Here is a 25,924-nt window from a genome sequence, read left to right on the forward strand (position 1 = left end):
ACAAGTGCTTGGATGCTGCTGCATTGCAGTTCAATTGTGTTGTTGCCAGCAGAGGGATATGCACAGTGTTCACATTACACTGAAAGACTGACTCATTCATCGGGTTGCAGTGCTGCATGAGGGTAATGACACTCAAACAGGAAATGGACTGTTATTATTTACAGATATGGCTTTTGAAGGCCAGTAGAGGAATGTACATTGATCGGAAGTTGTAGAGGAACATTTGAGCTTGTTGAGTAGAATTAGTCCTCAGTCTGAGCATTATGAGACACTTGTAGTAAAAATCACTGGATTTACATTTCCATGGCAATGTAATGAAAAAAAGGAATGAAATTCTGAATTGCCAGAAATGGTTCTTTTCTTGTACAGACAAGCTGTTGCTTTATTTCAGTGAAAGGAAACCAAATAGCCTAACATTTAACCACTTTATTTTTCACAAAGAAACATCTTTCAAATAGATACAACAGCATTAACTTCAGTGAATCAGACTGAAACAATTAAGAGTGGATGAGAACAAATGTGTTAAATGACCAACATAAAATTAGATATTTGTGACTTCTTAAATGCACTTGTGGTGGTAATGCACACCGTCTCAATATTTCAGTGTTACATAATCTCATTTCCAGCTCCTAAGGTATGGTTTGAGCCACCATTCATCTAGTCACTAGAATCCCTTTTTTTTTTTTTTTAGAATCATTGTACATTTTTCTCTCAAGATTGCAACAGGAAGCAATTTCAGACAGTGCAGCTAGAGAATTAGTCCTCATGGTCGCTGAGCAGCACTGTCTTTGAAAACAAGACGCTTCATCCGCAGACAATATCTTTCAACATGGTCCTCCTCACACGCTCTTCACCTCCTTCGCCGCAGTGCCATCCTTCTTTTAGAGCGGCTTCAGGAAATGAATTCCTCCTTAATACCCGGGACTAGTAGGCATTTCCACTACCACAGCTTCCTCTTGTCCAGAGGTTTAGTCCAATTTGCCATGATTTCAAAACAACACAAATATGTAAACAGCTTAGGAAATATGCACACACAACAAAAAGAAAAACATCCAAAGCATTTTGTTCCACCGCGCAGTGTTTCCTGTATCCTCATTCCTCTGCAGTGCAAAGAAAAAAAACAATAAATAGACCTCCTCTGTCATATATTTCTGTGTTTATCTATATACATATATATATTTTTCATAGTGATGTGTCTCTACATGAGCACACAGCTCTTGGCCCGGTCCTTCCTCATGGTGGGGGCCTCGTCCATTTGTTCAGTCCGGCCCGGCAGAGGGGGCAGGGGGAGCTGTGACACCCGCTTCAGGCCTCTGCGGGAACTGCTGCGTTTGAGCTGCGGCTTGTGCGCCCGTTGCACCGATGCAACCGTTGTGATGTGGAACACGTCCCGAACGCTGTTCTCCGAAACCTTGGAGGTGCACTCAACGTAGGCCACCGCCCCCATCTGTCGAGCTATTGTGCTGCCCTGAAACACGGAGACAGGCAAGGCAACAAGCAATTAGAGATTTCAAAACCGTTCAAACATAAAAGGGGAAATGGGAGACTACATGCAACATTCTATCTGGTGCCATTGACAATATCAGCTTTTAGCCATTTGTCCTTCCTTTCTCCTACTAGATCTCCAATGTCTTCTCTGGGTTTTGCTTTTAGAGGCTGTGTAAGATAGGAGTTTACTCCACTTCAAGGTGCTGTGTGAGTGCTTCACAAGATAATGACATTTTACAACATACACCCTATCCATCTTTGTACCTTTGCATAAGCAGGCACTATATCTCAACTGTGGAAGACTAAATGTGCCTGGAAGAACCAGCAGATCCAAGACAAAGATGACGATCCAAGCTGTAGACAGAATGCCAATGATCCTGGAGACAAATGAAGCTCCTCTATCTGAGGCATGAATAATGTAGATGCTCTGACTCCTCAGTCTTTGATAAGAGAGAGGGAACAGAGCCCACTGGGCCGCTGTTGACATGGTCTATGCAGCTATTTAGAGAGGAGAGACTAAACTCTAGCAGAACCCTAACCTGCACTCAAGCTCACTCCTGAGAAATGTTACAATATACCCAGTTAATTGAGACCCTAAATTGTTTGCTCGGGATCAAATCAAAGACAAATTTAATTTTAGAGCCCCTTGGCCTCTCTCTTCGCTACAGTACAGCCTCGTCTCTTGTTGCTTGATCAAGACTTTAAACCTACATTTTAGTTTAGTTTAGTTTAGTTTATTTATTTTTTTCGAGCGTGTAAAACCAAAGAAAATACAAATGAAACAAAAGGTGATACAGACATGATACAGTACTATACAAATGAATGCAATAACAAAACGAAACATTTAATTAATAATTGAATAATCTGTAGTATCATTGTCTGATATCAATAAACAATAAACAACAAAGCTTTAGCTAATTACACGTCCAAAAAGATTCACGCAGGATCGAGACATCAAGACAAAGGTTGTAGTCTAAAGTAAAGGTTGTAACATATGAGACAGTACTGCATTTCCCATGACCCTAAAATCGCATGCTCTCCAACACAGAGAGCTTTCATTCCCAAGGGGATGTGGTTTGATTCTTATCGCGGCTGTGCACTGAGCCGCGTTTAAGAAGCAATGAAGTCCTCATTAGGTGGAACGGCAGATTCAGATGCAGGGGTGGCGGCAGGAGGGGGACAAGGTACAGATTGTCGTGACAAGCGGGGAAACCTTGATCGAATCTTAGATTAGTGCGGAAATGTCTGGAGTTCACCCAGTGGTCACTTGCTGGCAGCTCCTCAGCTGTGTTGGAATTCAATTTAAGATCAACAACGGGATAAAAACGCAGGCTATTGGATTAGAACACCAAAAGGTTATTGTGCTTAGCTTTTGCATCTGCTATGTGACACACATTTTCTGGGTATGTTAGAGGAAAAAACAGTAGTAGCTTCAAATGTAAATAGTGAGTGTAAGCAGAACAATAGCTAAATGTGTGTCTGGCCACAAACTGTTCCTAGCTATTTTACATTATCTCTGTGGTAAGCCACTCCATCTTTTGCTTATGCGTCTTATTTACATGAACTGTCCGTTGTTTTCAGTTGTTTATTTTTTTGGAGGCTGCGTGTTTTAAGCTTCCGGCAAGCTCTCAGAGAGCGGTGGAAAATAAAAGACTCCTTTGTTCTGAGGGCTTTTGTGTGGTTGCACCCCTCCCCTTTTGTGTATGTCCAACACAGGAGAGCACAAAATGAACACGCTGAAAGCTGATTAAAATTCACCGATATACACAACAGTTTATCATCCCCTCCTGCTTCTCCCCATCCCCTTGGCTTAGAGGTCATGGTGGCATGCGATAAAAGGGCTCAGTCATTCATCAATGTCCGTTTTTCTATTCATCTTGCATTTTCAAAACCCCTAAATCTGCATGAATATTTCATTTCAGGGAAAAACGTGTCCCTAGACATAAACTCCAATAACAGCCCGAGTCTCTTCCTCAGCCCTCGCCAACCTTACATCACTTGTCAGCAAATATGGTCAAAACGCCAACCCCAGCAACATGTCCCAGGGGGGTTTCACACAGCTCTTATTCTGCAGTGGTTGATTGTGTTAACTTGAGCCCCTTTCACAGTCCCTTCCTATGGGACCAGAGAGAATGCCACTGCTGATCTAAGATGAAAAAATTGTATATAGATGCTGGATTGCTTTCCAATATCTCCACCGTTGTTATTCTCCAAGTCTTTTTTTCCCAGGGCACAAAGCAAGTCCCTCACTCATTACCCATTCCACTCCTTTCTTCTCACATATTCATCATCTGCTTGTTCTCACCTGCTCGTGGGTGACAGGGATGAGGCGCTGCTTGGAGAGCTCCCTCAGGGTGCTGACGTCTGTCCTCATGTCCAGCTTGCAGCCCACCAGCACCACTTTGGCGTTGGGACAAAACTCCTGCGTCTCTCCTTGCCACTGTTGAGACATGAACCGACAGAGAAACAGATATAAATCACTGAATGTGCCAAATATGAGAGGAGAGATGCCTGTACTGACTGGTGAGGCACTGACAGACAGTGATGACCTTTGGGCTCACTGACACTGGATACCTGAGCTCCAGGGAGATTAAAGCATCTGTTCAGCTAAGGAGTCAAAGGGAAATTAAAACGTTTATTTTGAATATATCAATATGAGCGTTCCTGTGATTTAAAGAAGTTAAATTCCTTATTTTGTTCGAAAAAGAAAATAGCAAAAATCATAATCAATCACCAAAAAACTAATCAACATTTGTGATAATATATAATTGGAAGACATCATCTTAGAATCTGCGATATTGTGAAAGGCATATTCACTATGTCTTATCATGGTACGAAACAATTAATAATTTAATTGACAAAAAAAATCCAAAGATGAATTAAAGCAAGTGTTGAGTTGCAGCTCTATTAGACATTAATTCATCCATTTACAAAAACAGTAGCTCTTTAACTAACAATTATTTTCAATATGATTAATCTGGTGGTAATTTAGCTCGAAAAACGTCTTAATAGTCAATGCAATGTCATAATTTCCTGAAACACATCTTCACATTTTGTTTGACCACTCCAAGACCCATATTAAAGACCCCTATTAGATTTATTTTCACATGAAATAAAGAAACACAATAAATCCTTGCAACTGAAAAATTACAAAAAGAGCATGATTGGCATAATCTTTTGTCAAACAACCAATCAAACTAACCATTCAGTTAAACCAACAACACCAAGTATTGTTAATAAAAGCCTGTCCTAAATGTTCCTATTGTTTTAATCCAAGAACTCTTTCATTGTCAAATTAAAAGGCCATTCCACTACAGTAACTAACTGAGAAACCAGGTGAAAATGTTATATATGTATTCATGCCATCTTGGTTCAGTTATCTGCTGTATCTGATGTGTGTCGTACTTTCCTTATTTAACCTCCGTAAACAGATCTAATGCAGGGTTTACACAGAAAGCTTGACAGGTCCTTTTCCTAAAATCTCTCTGAGATTAAATGTCACTTCTGAAACTCAGCTGAACCAACACAGTCCCTCAGGTTAATACACAACGGCAGCCGACAGACAGCCTTGAAATATTCACCATGCCGTGTGCAGAATGTCAGGATGTCCATTCATCTACCACGTTGAACGCGGCCTTTGACCTTTTAAACCCACCCCTATTTTGCCAATAACACCCAATCAAAAGCTTTGATTGTTCAACCCTCTCTTCTCCCCCAGCTGTCATCCAGAAACTTTGGTGACCTGCTTGTTTCCAGAGGTCAAGAGTCTAATTTGGGATGGTGATTGTGCAACAGGTTTCCATGTGCCCCTCAGTTTCAGAGATTACCAGGGCGACAGCCCGGGGTCAGGGGTCATGGCAACCCCCTGCCAAGGGATTCATGGGAAAACCAAAAGCTTGACGGCAGCTCTGCCTCCCCCTGTTGACAGAGAGCACTGAGGCTTGGGAGATATTCCTGAGTTAAAAAAAGGTGTCTCGGGTTAGATCTACAAAGTCTGCAGGGGCATTTTTGCGGCTCCCCTCAGACCACTAAACACGTCAACAGGCCAGCCGTGGGAACAGTCTCTGGCCCACAAGGAGCACAGTTCAAAGACAAACACACACATGGCTCCAAGACGAGAAACCACTAAAAGGCACAGTCCTATTTTACATGACACACATTCACATAAACACAGCCATTAAGTAGGGTGTCTCTACATGTACAATAGGTATTGCCAGCAGCTGTAAAAACACGTCCATGACAACAACCCCGTCTGGCCAGTATCACATCAATGTCAGCTGCAGCAGCACATCTGAACCTTAGGCTACCTCACACATGTTAAGTGCTGCCATCTGGAACTGTTCTGCATACAACTCAGATTTTAAATGTAGGATGAGAAGGGCCATTTTAGTCCTCTTCATCATGCTCTGCAACATCTCCTCTTTGATATGGCTGATGTGGCTAATTTGCGTATCTGCTATTCCTCTCGAACCCACCCGGGTGCTAAGACTCTCTTCTCATTCTTTACTCTGACCTTCCATTCCTCAGAAGAACGAGGGTCAAGTATCCATGGACGTTTTGATGAGATAAAGGAAAGGCAGGCTCTAACCTCGGTGCTGATTTGCTCTATTGTTGAGCCATGAAAATGCAAGCTGCTGCTGCTGAGAGGAAACAAGATGCTGATCAGGAAAAACTGGATTTTTTCCGGTTAGTTCTCCTGTGTCACAGCAGATGATAAATGCTGATCCAAGGGGGTGGGAAAAAGAGATGAAATACAAAATAAACACTAACCTTCTTTATGACACTGTCCAAAGTCTCTGGGCGGCTGATGTCGAAACAGATGAGAACCGCGTCTGAGTCAGGATACGCCAATGGCCTCACGTTGTCATAATAAGAGGAACCTGTGGACACACAATAACATATGGCATAAGGTCATGCATTTCTGTGTACTTGTTTTAAACCCCACACGGTATTTCCTCCCAGCCATATGGCTTATTATATCAACTAGAAACACACTGCACATCCCTGGAAGGTGATCTAAAGGTCATGGATGGAGGCTGTGACATAAACTTGGGCACGCTGCAGCTTGTATGCACTCTGTATATGCAAATGAGTCTTTATCTTAACAGTTGTGTGTGCATGTTTTGAGTATTTGTGTCTCTTGGGCTTCCACACAGCTGTGTCCTCTCCTCCTGAGGAATGTCAAGAGGTTACTCAGAGAAGCACACACACTCCAAATTGAATTATATTGGGTTGAGGACCAGAGGACTTTTCCACACAATCCATAATCGTCTTGAAACAACAGTAAATGCCAGCACAAAGGCCAAACTAAAGGTTGAACGCTTTAATTCATCCTTCTTCCTGACTCTCTTGCAAATGCTACTTGTTTTAACATCTTCCATTTCTTCCTGACTATATGAAATTGCCATGCACTCACACGCCTCTCCCCACTCTCATTTTCATTTCTGTACCTTGATCAAATTTGAAGGAAGCGCGCTGCCTCTGTACTTTCACAACTCGCTCAGTTACACGGGTCCTGCTCTCTTACAGCTCTCATTAGGAGGCTTGTAAAAATATCTGGGCTCTCTCTCTGAAAATGTGGCTGCGGCTGTGGGCAACCTCCATCCTGGGAATTTGTACAGACCTGAACTCCTACATTTTGATAGAAGCAGCACCCTGGCTGCATACATTTTGCGTCCTGAAAACTCATAAGTTTTGAGACAAATCACCCCATTTCACACAGAAAAGTACAAAAAGCTGTGAACCACATACTCTAGAAAATGAATGTTGCAAACTTGGTATATAAAACAACTCATTAATTATTTAATCCCTTAAGGTCAGACAAACTGTTTCTATGATAAATAAAGATAGTCTTTACTTGCTGTTAACGGGCTTCATACCAGACCTGACACAATACACAGTCAGCGTGTTGAAGAGCAGTCTTTGTCAGCCGGGGTAAATGGAGTCTGCACAATGGCACTACAGCCTGTTTTAGCATCACTATGTTCTCTTGTTGATGATAGAATGACAAGTGATGCACGTGGCCCGTAGCCCCACTTATTCAGCCGGCTGTCCATAGTGCCCTGCTCCCTCCCCACTGAGAACAATGCAACAGCCTGCACATTAAAGATTGATGCGTTTTGTGCCTCCAAGTGAGAGGAACAGCTATGTTTACATTTTGTTTCTCACCAAAATTGACATTGCTACCAATGGCTTAGAAAAATGTTAAATGTCACTCCAATCTCTCAAGACTGAAAACAACAATGCTTTGAAATATGCATGATTTATGTCAACTCGCAGTCTCCTTATTTTCTCCTGTTGTGGCATACCGTTCTCATTTTGCATTACCGTGCAGTCAGCATCGCTAGAGCCCAAGATCCCTTGATCATGGATGTTAAAAGCTAACTGGAGACCATATTCCTAAATGGTGCTCTATTCAAACGAATGAGTCATTCTTCAGTCTGCCTTTTTTGGTGATAAAGAGGAGGTGCATAAAAGGCCTCCTCTGGCTGAATCTGCACACATAAAGGGGCAGGAGAATATTATCCTAATACAGCTCTTTGCAACTTTGTTTCCTATAGTCCTTAATGGCTAAAATTGTGGTGACACATTTTGTCTCAACATAATAATTTGCCTTGTTTGTAATGATTGGTTATTGGGAAAATTGTTTCTGAGCCCCTCGAGCCCTTCTGTCATCTATACAAATCATTGCTTTAATTGAAAAATTACACAAAATGGTGCCTTTTTAACACCGTAAAAGCCAAAAGAGGGTTGTTTATAATCTTTGACAATCTTTAAAACTGTTGACAAGCTTGTTTTTCCAGTGATCATATATTATTTGTGAGAAAGAAATGCCAAAAAAAAACGCTGTCAGATTTCAGGGATTTAAACCCCCCCCCCCTGCCACCTTTTTTAACACAAGATTGCAACTGTTGTGTACTGCTGAAAGGGCAGGATTTGCACAAATGAACACCACACACACACACACACACACACACACACACACACACACACACACACACACACACACACACACACACACACACACACACACACACACACACACACACACAAAAGCCCCCCTTTACACGAGAACGAAACGGGTTGTATCCGCATTGTTTCTCTTGTGTATAGCCCTTCAATTTACACGAGGCCGTAACAAAACGATAGAAACGGACCCCGCAAACGATAACGGGTCCCAAGGTGGATAGATTTGCAAACGAAACGCTCTGGGGGGTCAAACGGCTCCGTGTAATCGCCTCTATACGATCATTTCCCGATAGATGAAGCCATAGCCCCGCCTCTCCCCACCTCTGCTGCTCACTGCTGTAGCATGGTCAGTAGCTACGGTCAGTAGCTACTGTCAGTAGCTACTGCTAGTGCTACTGCTACTGACCATGCTACAGATGTTAGTGCAAAATCTACAGCTCCTCTACCACAACCATCAGCAACAAGTGGACATGGAGAATTACATTAACTACTACATGTTGCTAAATCCACCGCGGGGCATAAACAGAAGGGCTACCATGCTCCGGGGTCTTCTTCGCTGCTTTTGGTGTATTTTGTGGCGGAAGTTACAGCGCCACTTACAGTCCCGGCATATATACTACAGCGTTTCCAGCGGTCTCGTGTGAACAGACACGTTAAATTAAACGAATGCGTGTGAACGGAAGACTTTTAAAAAAACGCATACTGTGCATAAACGCAAACGTTCCCGTGTAAAGGCAGCCTTAGTATGTATCACAGTATAGACCTGTACTCAGGTTACAGCTGAAGAAGAAAAGAGACAGAGCATGTGGGGGAGGAGAGTTGGCGGTAAAAGATTTAATGACTTTGATGCAGAGGTGAGGGCAAGGTGCAGAAGCATGAGATGACGAGAGAAGCACCCTGGGAATCCGGATGAAGGGGAAGCGATGTCAGATGAAGGAAAGTTGAGACAATGGAGCTTGTTTGGCTTAAGATGTAATTAGAAGCTGGAAGGAGGCCAATGGGATCAATTTGTCAATCCCATAGATCCGAATGATTGGCAGGTCACGGTCACGACAGGCCTTGTCACAGCGCAGCAATTCACTTCTGTTCTGAGCAACAGGGATGCTACCTCAGCACTTTCGCAAAGTCGAAAAAAAGTCCTCTGAGGGAGAGAAAAGTGCTGTGTTTAAAACGAGCCGAGCTGGCACAAATAAAAGCCAATCACCATAACGATCAAGAACATGACAAGAAGGAGGGTTTTTTTCCTGATTGTGAAATATCCCCTGCACCGCCTAAAGCCACTTGTCCCCCTTCCAGCCAACAGACACGACCAGAGATTTAAAATAAATCTGTAGCGAGTGGAGGAGAGGGGGTGTGTAGTGGATGTTTGGGTGAGTCATGAAAGCACTGGACTCGGCAGGACAGATCAAATAAATAGGTATGAGAGCTCTGAGTTGGCTATTGGTGGAGCTAGCCTATGCCCATTCACTGTGAGGTGGAACAAAAGGTCAATTGAATTTCAGACGGAGCAGGGAGAGATGGATGGAGCAGACGGGTGAGGGAGGGGTGCACAACCTGGCAGGAACCCCGAAAAACCATCACGCCTGGCAAGGAGTGGGACCCTGTGCCAAGGACAGGCTTTAAACACCCCTCACAAAACCTCCTGGAGGATTAGCATTAGCTGGATTTAGCAGAGGCGATCTCTCACACTGGGAAGTGGATTTCTGTCTTTATTTCCACAGGGCTAATTAGCACTAAGCCACGCTGCAGTGCCACGATGGGGGCTTAGCCGGGCATAGGTGACAGAGGTGGGAGGAAAGCGTTCCTCACCAGCCGTCAGTCGAGCTTCATCAAAGGCTAGAAATATCCCAAAGGATGTTGAGGCGGACACAAATGTAGTGGATGTACAGTAATAGGGCTAGAGGGTTTGTGGTATGACTTCATTTATACCGCCTGTCCCCTGACACATCGACTCCCCCGTAGGGACAATCTGTCTGGAGCATGACAGCTCACTATCTGCTCATTCAAACCCTCCTCTGTAAGAGCTTCCATTTTACCAGCAAAAACTATGAAATCAATGTAACAGAAAAACACAATCGCTGCAGTTTGACACAGAGGATTCTTCAGGAAACCATGTTTAATTTATTGTGCATCAACATCCAACAATGCCTTCCAGGCTTCAGTGCGTTAATCCGTACCATCACAGCAGGATTTTTCTCTTTCTCTCTGTTTGTTGCATGCTCATTGCAGACACAACTTAAAAGCAAACCTTTTGGATGGAGTGAGAGTAAAAGAATAGTCTTTGCCTCAAGGCTCTCCGATGTGTTCATGCACATATGGCAGGGAGTCAACAGCAACTAACAGCCTCATTAGGCCACTAGACACTGGGAAAAACACCCGTGCACACAAACAAAGGCAGGGTGTAAGGAAACAAACGCTCTCTCAAATGTCGCCAAATAGATGAAAACTGTTTGTGTGATTGAGTTAGTTTCAACTTTAGAAACAAAACCCATTCAGCACAACATACCCTGCGTCTTTTATGTCTCCTGCAGCTGTTTTCCTCTTGAAATTCACCTTCAAAGCGAAGGCAAAACATTTCAAGTTGGGTTGGTCGAGTATCGTAGCAACCTGGAAGGATGCAAATGGCTTCATTGTGAGGCCCTGAAAGGAAGTAAGGAGGAAGAGAGCAGGAGAGCGAAGGGATTGCCGAGGCTAATGGCTCAGGTGCATTGATGATTGAGGTGACTGAAAGAAGTATAGAATAAGAGGGTTGGCATTCAATCTTGAAGAGGTTGAGCATGCTTTTCATTGCCGAAGGTCCGGTCTGTGTTGTAAACTGTTGTTTCTTACTTAGGGATAAATAGAGACTGCTGCCAAGACACCATTAGAAAGGAGGCATACAGTAGTTAGTTTGACCCGGTGTACCACTTTCCTGTACAAGATGGCGTGAGTTATATTATGTGAATGTAAGCCTTCACAAAGACTTCTTTTAGAATCCAGAATCCAAAATAGTCTACTGCAAATGATGCCACTTGAAGACCTTATTCCAAAGGCAGAAATTGTGAACTCATGCTCCGGATGAAAAAACTAGCTGAAAGACTGGCATAAAACTAGTGCTTCATCTATGAAAAGGGACACAAATGTTACACTCAAACTTTCAGCTGGTTACATTAGCTTAGGGCTTTCAAATGCAAATTCTACCGTTTCAAAGTTTTCAACTGTGTTCTCAAACTCTTCAAGGCAACCACTGGTTTCTATTCAATTGCACATTATATGAAAAATCTATTACAAGACCCATGAAACTTTGAGTTGTGTAATCTATCACAGTGAAGATAAATTGTGCATTAATGTTATGCTGTCACTGGTGATGCAGCTTAAGTGAAGATTGACTTGCAACAAGTTATTACAACAGTTTGACAAATATTAAATGTTCACCGTAATGTATTACAGAACTCAAGCGTGATTGAAGAATCTATTAATTCATTTTCATAAAATTAAGGAATTTAATAAACAATGTCTGCCAGGAAGAATAGAAAACAGAAAAATAAAGGTTTGACACCACCAAATATGAAAACATTTTGAGTTGTTTCCCTCTCTGATATGTGCTTTGTTAACACATAAAAAAAAGCAATTGTTTCTCTTTAAATCAACAAATCAACAACAACTGATTATATACCCTAATCTCTTTAGGATCCATGATTTTTTTAAATGTACAGTTCACGCACACCTTGAACATTTGCCTGAAATATTGAACCTTTGGGTTAATATTGCAGTTTTTCAATTAAACAATCACAGGAAATGTTTGCCAGTTTCTGTGCAACATGCAGGAGCCACAGAGACACCACTATGTTCCTCTCCATTGTATGTGCGGAAAATCTACTCCAACAAACCATTAAAAAGGCTGTGATGAAGCAACCTCAGCTGGCCTGCACTCTAGTGCACTGGGCTAATATATTTGGTTGATCATGGTTTGACCTATGGGCCATACAAGTGTACATACCACACACACACACACACACACACTCACACTCACACAAACACAGCGTGAAGCTGTTGGTCTGTAAAAGAGATAGCTGTGTCAGGTTTTCAAAGGCATTAGCACAGAGCCGGGACAGTGGAGGTGACACTGGGTTAAATGGCCATTAACCTTCCATGTCTGCAGCCTTCACACCGGGGATATTGATCAAAGCTCCCTGCGCTTTCCCTGTGGAGGAAGTGCAGCCTTTGAAGAGCATCAAGCACCTTCCACGGATCTGCTCTGAGCTCTGCTGCCGAGGAGTTAATGCCTGTGTCTGTCGTCGAAACACAGGATGAAAAGCGGAGCTGGCCACAGCGCTGAAAGCAAGGGGACAGAGAAGCAATACTGTCTGCTTCCTGCTCTGGGCCCCAGGGGTATGGAGATGAAGTAGTGTGTCCGCTTTCAGTTTCTTCTCACCCCCAGTCCCTTTTTTATAATCACAGACACACAGAGTCTCATTCTGCCGGAGAACTAGCTTTGAATTTCATCTCCTGTTGTTTGATCTCTGCGTCTTGTCTAAGGCTCTGGTTCATGCTGCACTTTGCTTTTAAAGATCACTAAGCTTCTTTTGTCGCTCAATTCTTCTGTCGATTTATATATTCCCTGCCTCGCTTGAAAAATACCCACACCACTCTTTTCTCTGCTTTGATTTCACCCTTCCTAATGTTTGATGACATGACTGTAGATTTGGTGTGGCAATCTGGTTCACCCGTCGATGACTCTTAATTTTCTTGAGGATGTTCATGTGTTTTGATGTTACAATATAAACAGTACCCAGGTTTGTTTGTGAGGAAGTTAAGAAGCTGTGAAGGACTGCGGGCTGTGGACAGGGAGTGCACGCAGAACATCTCTTTATCTGTTTCTGTGTTTCCTCAAGCACCAGAACCGCTGGGTCTTGTCATAGTTGTAATAGCAGACTGTTAGTACAAGATCCACCCTATAACACCGTTTTTATAAAAACAGACAAGAGCCAGTTAAGCACACCAGATGCTGACTCTAGGATTATTTATTCTTTGCACAACCTCTTTAAGTGTTCAGTGTTGGACCCCAGCTGGTTCCAATATCCCCAACACAGACTGCAAGGGTTTTGGGCTGTATTTCATTTTGGTTACTCAACTTGTACATGTTAAAGCAGAAGATTTCAGACATTTTCAAAATAAAGCGGGCTAGCTGGAGTATCCAGTTTGACTCCTTAAGAGATAATCAGATCGGTACCATGGGGGAGCCAATGCTCTACACAGCTACATCCAGATTGTAGATGCGTTGATCACCAATATTGACAATAAATCCTAAATCAATTCATATCAAACATTTATGGGAATTTTCAAAAGTCTTTGAGCTAATGCAATAATGTTTGGAGTTTACTGCCAACATTAGGCACAATGAATTCTGCTCTGAAAAGCTCACAGCCTTCCTCAAAACACACACACACACACACACACACACACACACACACACACACACACACACACACACACACACACACTATTTATTCATCTCTTTCGATTCCTTTTTTTACCTGTTAAACAGCAGAGATCAAATCCTTTATTTCCTCTCCTACATATCTTTCGATCTCCGGATTTACATTAAAACTTGTAATAACACTGACTGCAGCTTCTCTGTCCACAGCTGTCAGTCTGTTATGAAGGAAAACTTGAGAATATTCAGGCAGTAGCTACACAGGCGTATGAAAGAAAAGCTTGTGAGTGGAAAAGGACATCCTCTGCTCTATCGACTCCACTTCCTCCAGTGCATAACCATCCAAACACATCCCTATCATGGTGCTATCCATCCCGCAGCCCACTCTGAACCCCCCCAGGGAGACTGCAAGAGAGACACGGCACTACTTCAAGTGCAATTTCACTTCCACAAAAGCAGCAGTAGCGAGAAAGAGAACGCATTGGATCTTGTTTATAAATAAAGTCATCCATAAATGATGGGATCTGTCGAGTGTGTGTGAGCGGGTTGCAGGTGGGGAGTGGAGGGTGGAGGTGAAAGACGGCCTCCCTCCCTGTATCCCCTTACGCTCGGATGGGTTGCAGACGGATGCTGAGAGGGTTGTTGCTCCGGTGGAGGTAGGGGGCGAGAGAGACTGAGCGTTAGCTTCGGGAGCAGCAGAACCAGTCAGTGGGGCTGTTTGAAGTGTACTGATCAAAGCTGGCTCTGCCTCTGGTTTTGTTTCACTCGGCACAGGGAGTGGACCGGCAGAAATCTCACAGAGCAAAAGTTCCCTGGGTGGGTTTCCTGTCTGCCTGAATGACTGAGGCCTTCGCTGCTGCTGTTCAAATAGTAACAAATGCCTGGTTTAGTGTCGGGGTGCATTCGTTTGTGTCTTTTCTCTTGTTAAATACTATCTTCCAATCACATGAACGGTGCTGGGGTAGCAAGACATGCTACTGTTATCTCCATACTACACAGAAGTTTGGTTTTTAGTCATTACAATTGAGTTACTGTCCTGCTGAAAACAGTTTTCCTTGTGTTTCATGATGGATTTCATGAGAATGTTATGACACATTGATTTCAAGTCTGTATATCTATTGAGTATAATTAAGGATTACTGCTATTATCCAAATAGAAGCAGACAGGCCCACACACAAGCTCTTAAACTGAAAACATACCAGCATCAAACTGGTGGTTGTTAGTGTTAGTCTTTCATTTATCATTTTAATACTTCTCGTTTGTCAGGTCAAGTCCATGTTCCCTTGAAGTGACAACATGTAGGATCAATAACGTCCGGCTGCGTCAAAGGATTCATTTGCATCGTGCCATATATCATGTTACAGGTCAATGAAGAAAGAGGTTGCACAAAACGCGCTTCCTCCATCTCCTAATATAACAGACAAAAGCACTGCATTCAATTATCTACCAGACTATTTATATGTCCAAAGCTGTGTATTAATCTTGTAACACGAGTGCTGCAGAGGTTTAAGAGTGTGACACAGTTGGCGTTTGTGTGTCTCCATCCCCAAGGACCACAGAGGGCCAGGTCCCAAGGGTGCCACCAACACAACGAACTCACAACAAAAAGCCTTGAAGAGTGGGGGGTGGGAAAAGCACAGATGTACACTTCTCCTTCTGTCTACTCCTTCTGTCCCCTTTTTCCACTTTTCAATCTAGTGAACACTTGCTGCTCTTATAACATGCTCTGAGGGCCCCCACCCCCCATGCTTTTTACTCACGTCAACCCTTCACTCCCCCTATCCCTTTGCCTATTGGGCGGAGCAGCTGCTGTGCTTTCCAGCCTCATTGTGTCCCAGCCCCTACCCCAGTGCCCCTATCAGCCCCCCATTACGCCTCTGGTCAGCTGGGAAACAATAGGAGAGGTCGCCGGGTCAGAGCTGTTGGAATTCACATACACAGACCCATTGTACATCACACACATGCCTACACACATGTTTACATGCACTCACTCGTATCCATCACACACAGACACGTATCTTTTTCTGTAGTATAAAACGGGTGTGATTTATTTTATTTTTTTAAATGTATGAAAAAGTAAGATGTATTGGCCAAATTGACCTAGAAAAATAAATTGGATAATATTAAATAATGTTTACAATGTTAGCATTGTGCTTTTGAAGAAATTCCGAAGTTTACTCCAAGAAACTTTTCCGAATCATATCTATAATATTGTTTACGTAATTTTCCCTCTCACAAATTGTTTTAAATCTGAAGGTTTTAGTGGAAATGCATGTAATGAGAAGTAGTGAGCATGTCTTTAAGCAAAGACAGCATGAGTAATTGATATACAAGTGATCCATTTGGGGGTGAGGTTACCTTTAATTACAATCTTTTCTCAAATCTGCCCTTTTGTATTCTTGCTAACAATACAATTTCATATCTTCATTTTTCCCTTTTTAATATTTAATATCATTATTTAGCTCCATTCTCCTCTGTTAGTAGCAGGGCATGGCACAGCTTAAAACAGGGCATGTAATCTGAGTCAGTGTGAGCTCATGAAAAGCCTTAAGTGAGCTTTGTATTCACCTTGTACCAAAAGACCCCTCTTAATTCTACCCAGTTAGTGTTCATTCACTCTTATTATTCCATTGGCACATTAACAAAGTAAAATCCGTACAGCCTATCAGCAGCGTGCAGTGCGGTTCAGCAGACATGCTATTTAAGCAGATTTTACACTTTTGCCTGGTGCTCGGCATAAAGCTGAGTGCACAGTGGCTGAGATGTGGTGGAGGAATGTGTGGTGGCTCTCAGCTCATGCTGTATCCATGGTCACATTTACAGGCTCCTCAGACAGAGATAAGAGATCAGAAGGGATGGGAGTATGTCTCCTCTGGGGCCTTCAAGAAGTCCTTGTTTGAATGTTTACGGTCGGGTTGACATGTGGGATGCTCAGGATGTTTTTTATGCATGTAAAAGCAGGACAGAAAGGGGGGGGGGTGTACATGCCTGTGTGGTGCAGGGACATGATGCACTTCTGTGTGTGAATATAGGTGTCTGTGCTTGTGTGTTTCACTGTGTCACCGAGGAGATCAGATATTCTGTGTGGAAATTACAGCCTGTGTTCCTGTCAGTGCAGCTGGCTGGCTTTCATGCAGCGCTTCTGCCCACTCTCTGCTTAACACTGCCCCTGACTGCTGGTGACCTTAACACAGCGCTTCAGAAACTGCCTTCACTAATGGGCTATCGGAGATGAAGAACATCTTGAGTTAAAGAAAATAGTGGAGGATAAATAAATGGCACAGATGAAAGATAACTGAAAATCGCCCTCAAGAGAAGTTGCTATCTGCTCTCCTGCACACAAACAATTCTTCTGTTCTTTGTTTCTTCATCTTCTCTTAAAGCTAAGGTAACATACAGGCAGCCACTTCCTCCCTAAGCTTGTTGACCCTTTGTGTAACGATCTAAGAATATGATTCACGGAGTGCTAAGCTCCATGGATGGAGCACAGCTGCTCGCCTGCCCAAAAACTCAAACATCCAGCCCAGCAGCTCAGCCTGCTGGCTTTCCGTCAGAGTTTCCATAACGTCACACAAACCTCTCAAAGGTCAGGGTGCAATGAGGTGCAGCACTGTGCATGGGACCATCACTATTTAGGAAGTTTATTATTTGCATAAAGGGAAACAAGAAGGGAATGTGACACGCAGAGGTATTTTAGATTCATTTAAAATATGAGGCGTGCATGTTTCTATATTTCTGTGCCGTTTAAGTTATAAACACTCATGTGTGACTTTGGTGAAATGGAGAACCTGGATATATAATGCCCTCAACAGCCCCTCAACAGCTTTGGTGGCTGTTCAAGTACAACTACTCACTACAGGCATACTACATTTACATTTTCTTTCCCATATGAAGTTAAAATGCATGTATTGGCATGTATTAGTGAGCCCCCTTATTCCTGATCAAAGGAGAAATCAGTCCAGAAGTCACTTAAGTCATTGACTATGAAATATCAGGTGGTGTGTATAATCTACATTAAAGTATCAAAAGAGTCTGCACATCCACTTCCCCACACTCATCTCTCCCCTCTTGATTTCTTATATGTAAAATGTCTCTGTGGGCTGCAGGCTCATCCCAAGCCTGACCCCAAGGGGATGAGGGTCATGGAGGGGCCGGAATTTGTTCTTTGTGATTTTGCTGTTGAGCTCATAAGGGCCTGGAGGACAGAACGGTACCCCCTTTGTCCAAAATAGCTCCACAGGCTTTTCCAGTAACTGTCTGGAGATTAGACACATGGAACAAAAGCCCAAGTTTATTTCTAGCCCTTTGAAACATCAAGATAATCACAACTCAAATGACATTTTAACAACTTAACTCTGTGCTCGGCCACCTTATTGAAAAAGGAAACTTCCATTAACATGTTTACAGTGGGTTGTTTTAACAAACACAATACAAAATGCTACACCTGAAGTACTCTCCCATAGCCAGGCTTATCACCACACTGACAGCTCTGGAGAAATGCCTAGTTAAACTAATCATAATTCTACACAGAAGAAAAACAAAGTTCTGGGTTGTTTGTATTCGTACAATAACAACCATCTTGGCAGCGCTGTGCCCAGGACACAACAACGGGGACCTTGCAAAAACATACAGCAGATATGGCAAAAGGGGAGGAGAATTTAGTTTGAAATAGGTGGCCAATGGCAGGCTTATGAGTACAGGCTGCATCCTGTGAGTCAGACTGCACCTGACAGGACGTGTCATGCTTCAACAAGAGTCAGAGTCAACAGCCATGCTAGCAGTGCATTTAGCTAACGTCACGTCGTCATGATAACACGCTCACCATGACAATGTTAAAATCCTGATGTTAGGCAGGTATAATGTTTACCATCTTGGGTAAGAATTAAAGGTCACCTATTATGTAAAATACACTTTTTCATGTCTTTTATACATAAACATGCGTCCCCTCTGTGTAAAGAGATTCTGAAAGTTTCAGGAAAAAAGATTTTCTCTCTTTTATCCATTTATATAAAAACCTGTCTGAAAATGAGCTGATCACATTTTGGCCACTTTATGATGTCATAACGATTTTTTGGCTTGTGTAACCATTGGCCAATAACCCACCTTATCACCTGAATCTCCTCCTAGAGCACTATTGTGTTTTTTTAACTCACAGAGGGAAGTTGGGAGTGGCTCCTTATTTTCATTTAAAGTAACAGACAGAGAATCAGCACTTTTGAAACAGGGCTGAAACAGAGGGGATTATGGGATGCTACAATGATCTGTTGACACTTCAGAGACATGTTTTGTATATATCTGAGACCTATAATATATTGATGAAAAACAGTATAATAGGGGACCTTTAAGGAATGTGACCAATTACTAACACACAAACAACCACTGAGGCTGATGGAAATAACATTAGTGTTGCAGATTTTAAGTTTTGACCTGATGGTGGTGCTAGATGAAGTCATACAATCTCCAAAGTCATTATGACTCATGCTCTGGGGAACACAAATGACTTCACCATATTGTAAGGCACTCTTCCAGTGTCTGTTGAGGTATTTCATTTTGGAGCCAAGTCTTACATCAACCAGAAGACCAACATTGCCATCACTAAAGCCATACTGTTAGCATGCCTACAAAAAGCATAGGCAGTCATTATAAGACAAAATGACATTTTCCACGCAAATATGTTTAACATTCACTGTTTCAACTGCCCAATTGTGAGGATTGGCTGCTTTTTCCTTTCCATATTATTGTAAACCAAATGTCTTTGGGTTTCTGACAATTGGTCATTGGGAAAATGCTAATTACCCAACATGGTGGGTAAAAATGGTTACTTCAGTACTACAGTATTTCAACAACATCTCAATATCTTGTGTTTACTAGTTACCCGAAACTGTCATGCAGTCATTCTTTTGGGAGTGCCTTCCAGCCTGCTATGTATCATCAAAACAGGTTTTGTTAAGGCAGTTATTGCCCTGGGCTGATTAGGCAAAGACAGGGAACTACTTTAAGGGTTTAGACTTTGTGTATACAGGAGTTAAAAGGATGTTGTAAAGCTCTTAAGGATACTGACAAAAATAAACGAAAAGGTGTATTTACTGTCTGTGGTTAAATAGGCAGCTCCCTTTCCAGCAGGTGAATAAACACAATCTCATTCTCCAATTGAAACTTGTTCAGATAGAATAGAAGGAAATGTTGCCATTCATTATTTAATCTTGCGTGTAAAATTACAGTAGTGATTCAGAGAGACCAAATAGACCAACTGTTTGAGACCAGAGCAGTTGATGGTATCTCCTGTGATCCTAATGCGCTCTCCTTGGGTCGGACGGCACTTACTGTGCATCCTCTGCCTCCAGTGGGCTGTAGAATTGAGGGCAAAGAGGTTTCTGTTGATTCTTTTTTGTTCTCTACATTGTGTTTGTAGTTCACTCATTGTCTATTAAAGATTGATCAAGTGTAAAGTGATGAGTAAGAGAAAGCCCACTGAATGCAGCATGTTTTTACAAGCCTCTGGAGGCCCTACTGGTCCAGTGCGCTGAGAATGTGGAGTTTGTAGAGCATAGAGACTCCAGGAATGTTGGAAAGTCAGTATGAGAGGAGGGAGACAGTCAGACTGTGACTTTGTTCGAGCGCTGGCGCTGAGTGTTGTATCACACCTGCAGTGTCTTGTTACCATCTCACGAGTCAAAACAATCCCACCTCCTACGGTGAAAAGTCAAGAAAGCTGTGTCATGAGAAGTGAGCCACAAAAAAACATTAAACATGAATTTATCAGACCAAGACTCAAAAGTAAAAAGAGGCTCTGAAATGTATGTGAGTGGCATTTATTTACGAATCTTCTATACATCTGAAATGTTTGGATAAATAAATGTTTTCTGCTCTCTTCCACTGACAGTTCAGTACAATAGTGTGTCAAACTGTGAACATTTGGGTTTAGGCAGTTCTATTGCAAAAGAAAAGCCTTCACTGCCCAGCAAGTGATGCCTTTCATGTTCCCAGCAGCAGCAACAGTACTTTGTTTAGAAATAAATAGAGGAAAAACTGGGTGGTTTTGTAAGGAAAAAATATATCCAACATCAGTCAAAAAAACTCAACAGAAACTCAAATGTCATTGACAAGGGATAAGATTGGGGGAAATACAGTGGGGGAAAAACAGTGTGAGTGATTAGTAGCAGTGATGTCAGCAAAAGAAGAAAGAAAAACAAGATTCCTGTGGATTGCCACTTGAAAGCACACTCCAGCGTGACTAAACAGAAAGTAAGAGGTGTGGTTTTCATGTGAGAATCAGGTCAGGCATTAGTGGCAGTGAAGAGGAGAAACAGAAAGATACGTGAGTGTACTGCTGTGGGAAGTTTGGGGAAACCCAGCTTGTCAGAAACACACGCACATCTCTTAGCAGGATTTTACTCTTAGGCCAAGGCTAGAGGGAATCTTTCCCAGGCATCCTTACCATATTGGGAAGAGAGGAAAAGTGCACTAATGCCTCGGGCTCAGTAGAGAAAACGGACTGGCTGAATACCAATGAGGCCGATGAGCATCGATAATAATCACTAATGGCTCTCAGACAAGTTATCAAGAGCCACATTGACATTTTGACCACTTAACAGATACAGGCAATGGTTAAACAGACTACTCCATCTATAATGTGGCTTCATGTAAATACAGTCATACAATGTTTTTTCTCATTGGAATTCCATTCACTGACTTTCTAATTGACCTTATTCTCCAAATAGTGTGGAGCAGAATACAAAACACAGCACAAAATTGCCCTCTGAGTCTTTGAAGCCACATGACCTCCATGTTTCTGTTAAATGTTTCTAAAAATACCCATTCATTTGGAGCTGCAAAACAAACGCACAAACACAGACATACAGACTCAGTAATGACCTCAGTTAGATAAACACCTCACCATTGTTTTCACCCAAACGGCAAGGACAAGACCTTATGGAAGAACCGGAAATAATGAGAACAAACCAATCAATGGAGCAACAACAAATGCCCGGAGCATTTCAATGACAATGCACACCTAACCATCCCGGAGAAATGTGAGCCAGGCAAGACGCAAGCTGTTTGAATAGCCATGCCTTGGGTAGAGATCAATAATGCTTTGTGAACAGAACCTCACCACAAGAGGCAGACTTCGGCAGCAATTAAAAGGGAGACAATACTTATAATAATAATAATTATGTGAAGAGGCTGAAAGCTTGTGGTAAAAATAACTGTATGGGAAATAGGATAATGCTTCAGAAGAGCATGTGGAGGATTGACTGAGGTAAATGTCAGGTTGAAATTAAACTGTCCGACGCACTGTAGCCAGCAGAAAGTGGCACAAAACAATTCATTTATTTTCAAAATAGCAGTTACTGGATGCATGATGTTGTGGCTGGTTTTATAACAGTGAATTGGGTGTGAAGCTCTGTTGGTATAGCTCCTTACTCTGCTTTGGACTCCCTTTGGTTCCCCCAAAGGTCAGCACTGTCAAGACGGTTTGCAAGCGGCCAACAGACTGAATTCACAGGTCACGGTTAAAGTTTAAATCTAGGCCAAAGCACGTCACAAATGTACTTCCCCTCGGTGAGTACATCTAGAGCATTTCACTGTGTTATGATGGAGTGACCATGCCACTGAACTTGAGCTGGTGCTAGTGTACATGAGACAAATTATATTAAAATAAACTAAGCTAGAAAAGGGCAGCTGAAGGGGGAGAAGGGCAATACAAAGAATGTGAAAGAGAACCGAAGGGAGACTATTTCCTTTTGATGAAAGCCTTTTTCATCTAAGTGTGAGCCAATTATTTTTTCTTGTTGAGCGAAAATGTGAACATCTGTGTTTGCTGTGAATCAGTGAATAATGGCATACCACACAAGGACCTCTGAAAGCACATGCAGAAGCACGCACGCACACACACACACACACACACACACACACACACACACACACACACACACACACACACACACACACACACACACACACACACACACACACACACACACACACACACACACACACACACACACACACACACACACACACACACACACACACACACACACACACACACACACACACACACACACACACACACACACACACACACACACACACACACACACACACTCTTTTTTGCCCTGTAGGTTGGGCCACTCCTGCCGGAAGGTTAAAGACTCACACTGCCAAAGGTGATTCAGGGTTTTAAAGATGGACAGAAGCACAACATTCCCACTACATCATTAGGCTCTTAAAGCCCAGAGATAAGGAGCTCTTCTAAGTTGTGGCCCAGGGCCTCAGAGGACCCCGGCCCCTGACTGACAGGCTCAATCAGATTTACTCCCGGGTTGACCAGAGGTCCAAAGAAAAACAACATTCTTTCACTGACTGACCATGTGACAGGAATACTGTCATCATCTCTCCTATAGTCTTGGGTTTGGGAATGTTTATGGTAAAAGAAAGACTTCCCACTGGGAAAATCCCCTCTTCCGTCGTGTGACTGGCCAGGCATGTCACTGGTCAGATGGCTGACAAGAGCCTCGAGCCTGAGATGACCATGATGAGATGCAGATCTCCCGCTAGCTCACAGCCGTTAATCCACCCATGCTGACAAGAATGGGAAAGTAGACCATGGCTTTCTGTGGAGGAGGCTCACTGCCTGGTGGTCATAACTACTGTCTTAGCAGGAATCATATTCATACACTGGAGCTCAAATACATAGAAAGTGATTTACTAGACATAGTGTGGATATATTTTTGTCAGAGAAACAACACTGCTGACAGGGACTCCTTCATGTGGAACGACATTGTTTGACACTGATGTCACCAGCAATTTTAACCAAATTTGCCTGTGAAATTTGACATTTTATGCTGCAAGTAGCAGCTCTGTAGCTTTCTCTGTCAGTCGGTCAAACAAAGATGTTACCCAAGCATTGATTGGTACAGTTTTCATCCAAGAAGAATGAAATTTGGCATGGATGTCGAGTGTTTTCGGGGTTGTGTTTGTATGTGAATGCATGAACACGTAGATGTATGCATATTTTGTAGCAATTGTGAATTGGCACTCATGGTTAAAGGGAGTTAAAGTGTGGTGGACAGATGTGTAAAAACTTAAAACACTCTCTATATATTGATGTGTAATGCAAATAAAACGTAAATCAGATGGGCTGTTTATGCGTCTGAAAATGGTAAAGGAAGAAACTCAGCTGTCAACATTTATCATATCTGGCTGATATTTCAGCAAAGCATACATCAGTCTGATGAAAACACTTAAACAGTAAGGGTAGTTACTTAACCCTTCAGGCCCATCCTGTCTCAATTACCCACGCCCTCACCCCTTACTCCCCCCAGACAGTCTCCTGACCCCGGCCGGAGCATGGGAAGAGCCACATACAGTGGACGGCACAGTACAGAGAGGAATGCAAACACAAGGAGACATGGGTAAGGTTTCTAGCAAAGACAACAATCATAAATAGCCGATGCACTGAGCTAAAAAAAAAAAGTGTTTTAAAACGAAAGACATCTGAAGTTGGCAAGGTTTAAGCAATCAATAAAAGAGTTGACTGCTGGAAAAGTTGGAGAGAGGAGTTTGAGGCAGGCAGGCCTCCCATGGCAGGGCTGGGAGTGGATTTATTTAAAGTCTTCAGGAGAAAGTGCAGACAGAGATGTAAAATGTTCTTACCTGATGTGTCCCACATATTCAGCTCTATCCGGTGCTTCTCAATCTCAAAACTGGCTGTGTAGTTTTCGAACACAGTGGGCACGTAGTTCTGTAAAAAGGAGATGTATTTTAGTTTTCCTCTTAAGTTTTACATGATAAGCTGGTGTTTACAGATCAGGCTTCACAAGAGTGTAGTGGGGAAAGAATATTGTAGAGATGATACAGCAAATACATATAGACTGATTCACATGGCAAAGCTAGTACTGTATTTGAGAAATATAGTGAGTTAACAGATGAAGACAACGCCTTAAAGTTTTTTTGGGCTGTACTGCAGACACAATAAAAGTCAATTTACACGTTAAAGGACCATTACTGTGGTTTTACAGGCGTTTATTACAGATCTCTCAGCGCTTCCTCTCTATCTAATGGAACATATCTCATAAGACAGGTGGATGTAACCTGCTGAACAAGTGCTGAAGTTGACTCGCTCAGTTTAGCGTTTTAATGGCTTTCTCGTTCACTCCTGATCTCAGTTATGAGAGAATTAAAAACACTTGAATTCAGACTTTTGACAGACCTACCTCTGGATAGGAGTCTTTGGCAAAAACGTGCAGGAGTGCAGTTTTCCCACATTGCGTATCCCCGACCACCACAATCTTACAGCGGCTGCCTAGACTGTCCATGTTTTGTCCGTGAGAGGTGTGTTGTTGACGCGGGGATGGAGTGCACCCAGCATAGGAGATGCAGCGGAATAAAAGACGGGAAAGAATAATGAACAAATACAAGCGCCGACCCGGTGCGCGTTATCCAGCTCCTTGTGTCCTCGCGCAGCTCCGCGTGCCGCTGCTCTGTCTAACTGCTACAGGAACCTTGGGCAGGAGCGCACAGCCTCCCTAGAACTCCGGAGGTTTGATCACTGGCCACGCCTCCCTGGTATTCACGCCTGAGTCACATCACTCAACTATGGGAAATAAAGGGTCTGTGGGACAAATAGTTTGTAGTGAGCTGATCTTGTGTGTTTTGGTCTCCTATGGTATTCCTCTAATATCTTCATGATAAAGTTTGACTTAAAGAGTTTATGGAGATAATTTCCCCTCCTGTTCTATCCCTAAAAGTCTATATTGGATATAGGAACGTTACATTTGAAACATCAGATTTAAATAAATATAAAATTGAAAGCACAGAATAAAGAGTCCCTTGAAATATTGGATCTAAAAATAGCCTATAACAATGTGACTTTAACACACTTTATGTTTGACCTCCAGGTTAAACATCAGGTGATATTGCTATAAACTGTAACATTAAGGTGGTATTTTGTGCTCAGCAGAGCCCATTGGGACCACATGGATGCTACTTTATTTATATTCTGTTTTTTTAAACTACTTTTAGGCTCTTTAATTCCCATAAGAGTTG

The 25,924-nt window shown here is 42.6% G+C and overlaps 1 protein-coding gene across 1 annotated transcript; it reads right to left on the minus strand.

Annotated features, from left to right (window-relative positions):
- Positions 1–406: 406 nt before the first annotated feature.
- rnd2 (Rho family GTPase 2) lies at positions 407–25,401 on the minus strand. Its single transcript, XM_034142921.1, has 5 exons — positions 25,093–25,401; positions 24,533–24,620; positions 6,259–6,368; positions 3,794–3,928; positions 407–1,468 (listed from the first exon to the last, which is right to left on the minus strand). The coding sequence occupies exons 1-5, from the start codon at positions 25,192–25,194 to the stop codon at positions 1,199–1,201; spliced, it is 705 nt and encodes a 234-aa protein (XP_033998812.1). The 5' UTR covers positions 25,195–25,401; the 3' UTR covers positions 407–1,198.
- Between the last annotated feature and the right edge of the window lie 523 nt (positions 25,402–25,924).

The sequence above is a fragment of the Trematomus bernacchii genome, unplaced genomic scaffold, assembly GCF_902827165.1.
Source record: "Trematomus bernacchii unplaced genomic scaffold, fTreBer1.1, whole genome shotgun sequence".
Taxonomy (NCBI): domain Eukaryota; kingdom Metazoa; phylum Chordata; class Actinopteri; order Perciformes; family Nototheniidae; genus Trematomus; species Trematomus bernacchii.

Coding starts and splice junctions, on each gene's coding strand:
- rnd2 (XM_034142921.1), bottom strand. CDS start 25,194: ATGGACAGTCTAGGCAGCCGCTGTAAGATTGTGGTGGTCGGGGATACG. Junction 3,929..6,258: donor TGGACAGTGTCATAAAGAAG/GTTAGTGTTTAT, acceptor ATGTCTCAACAG/TGGCAAGGAGAGACGCAGGA. Junction 1,469..3,793: donor TCCCTGTCACCCACGAGCAG/GTGAGAACAAGC, acceptor TCCGTGTTTCAG/GGCAGCACAATAGCTCGACA.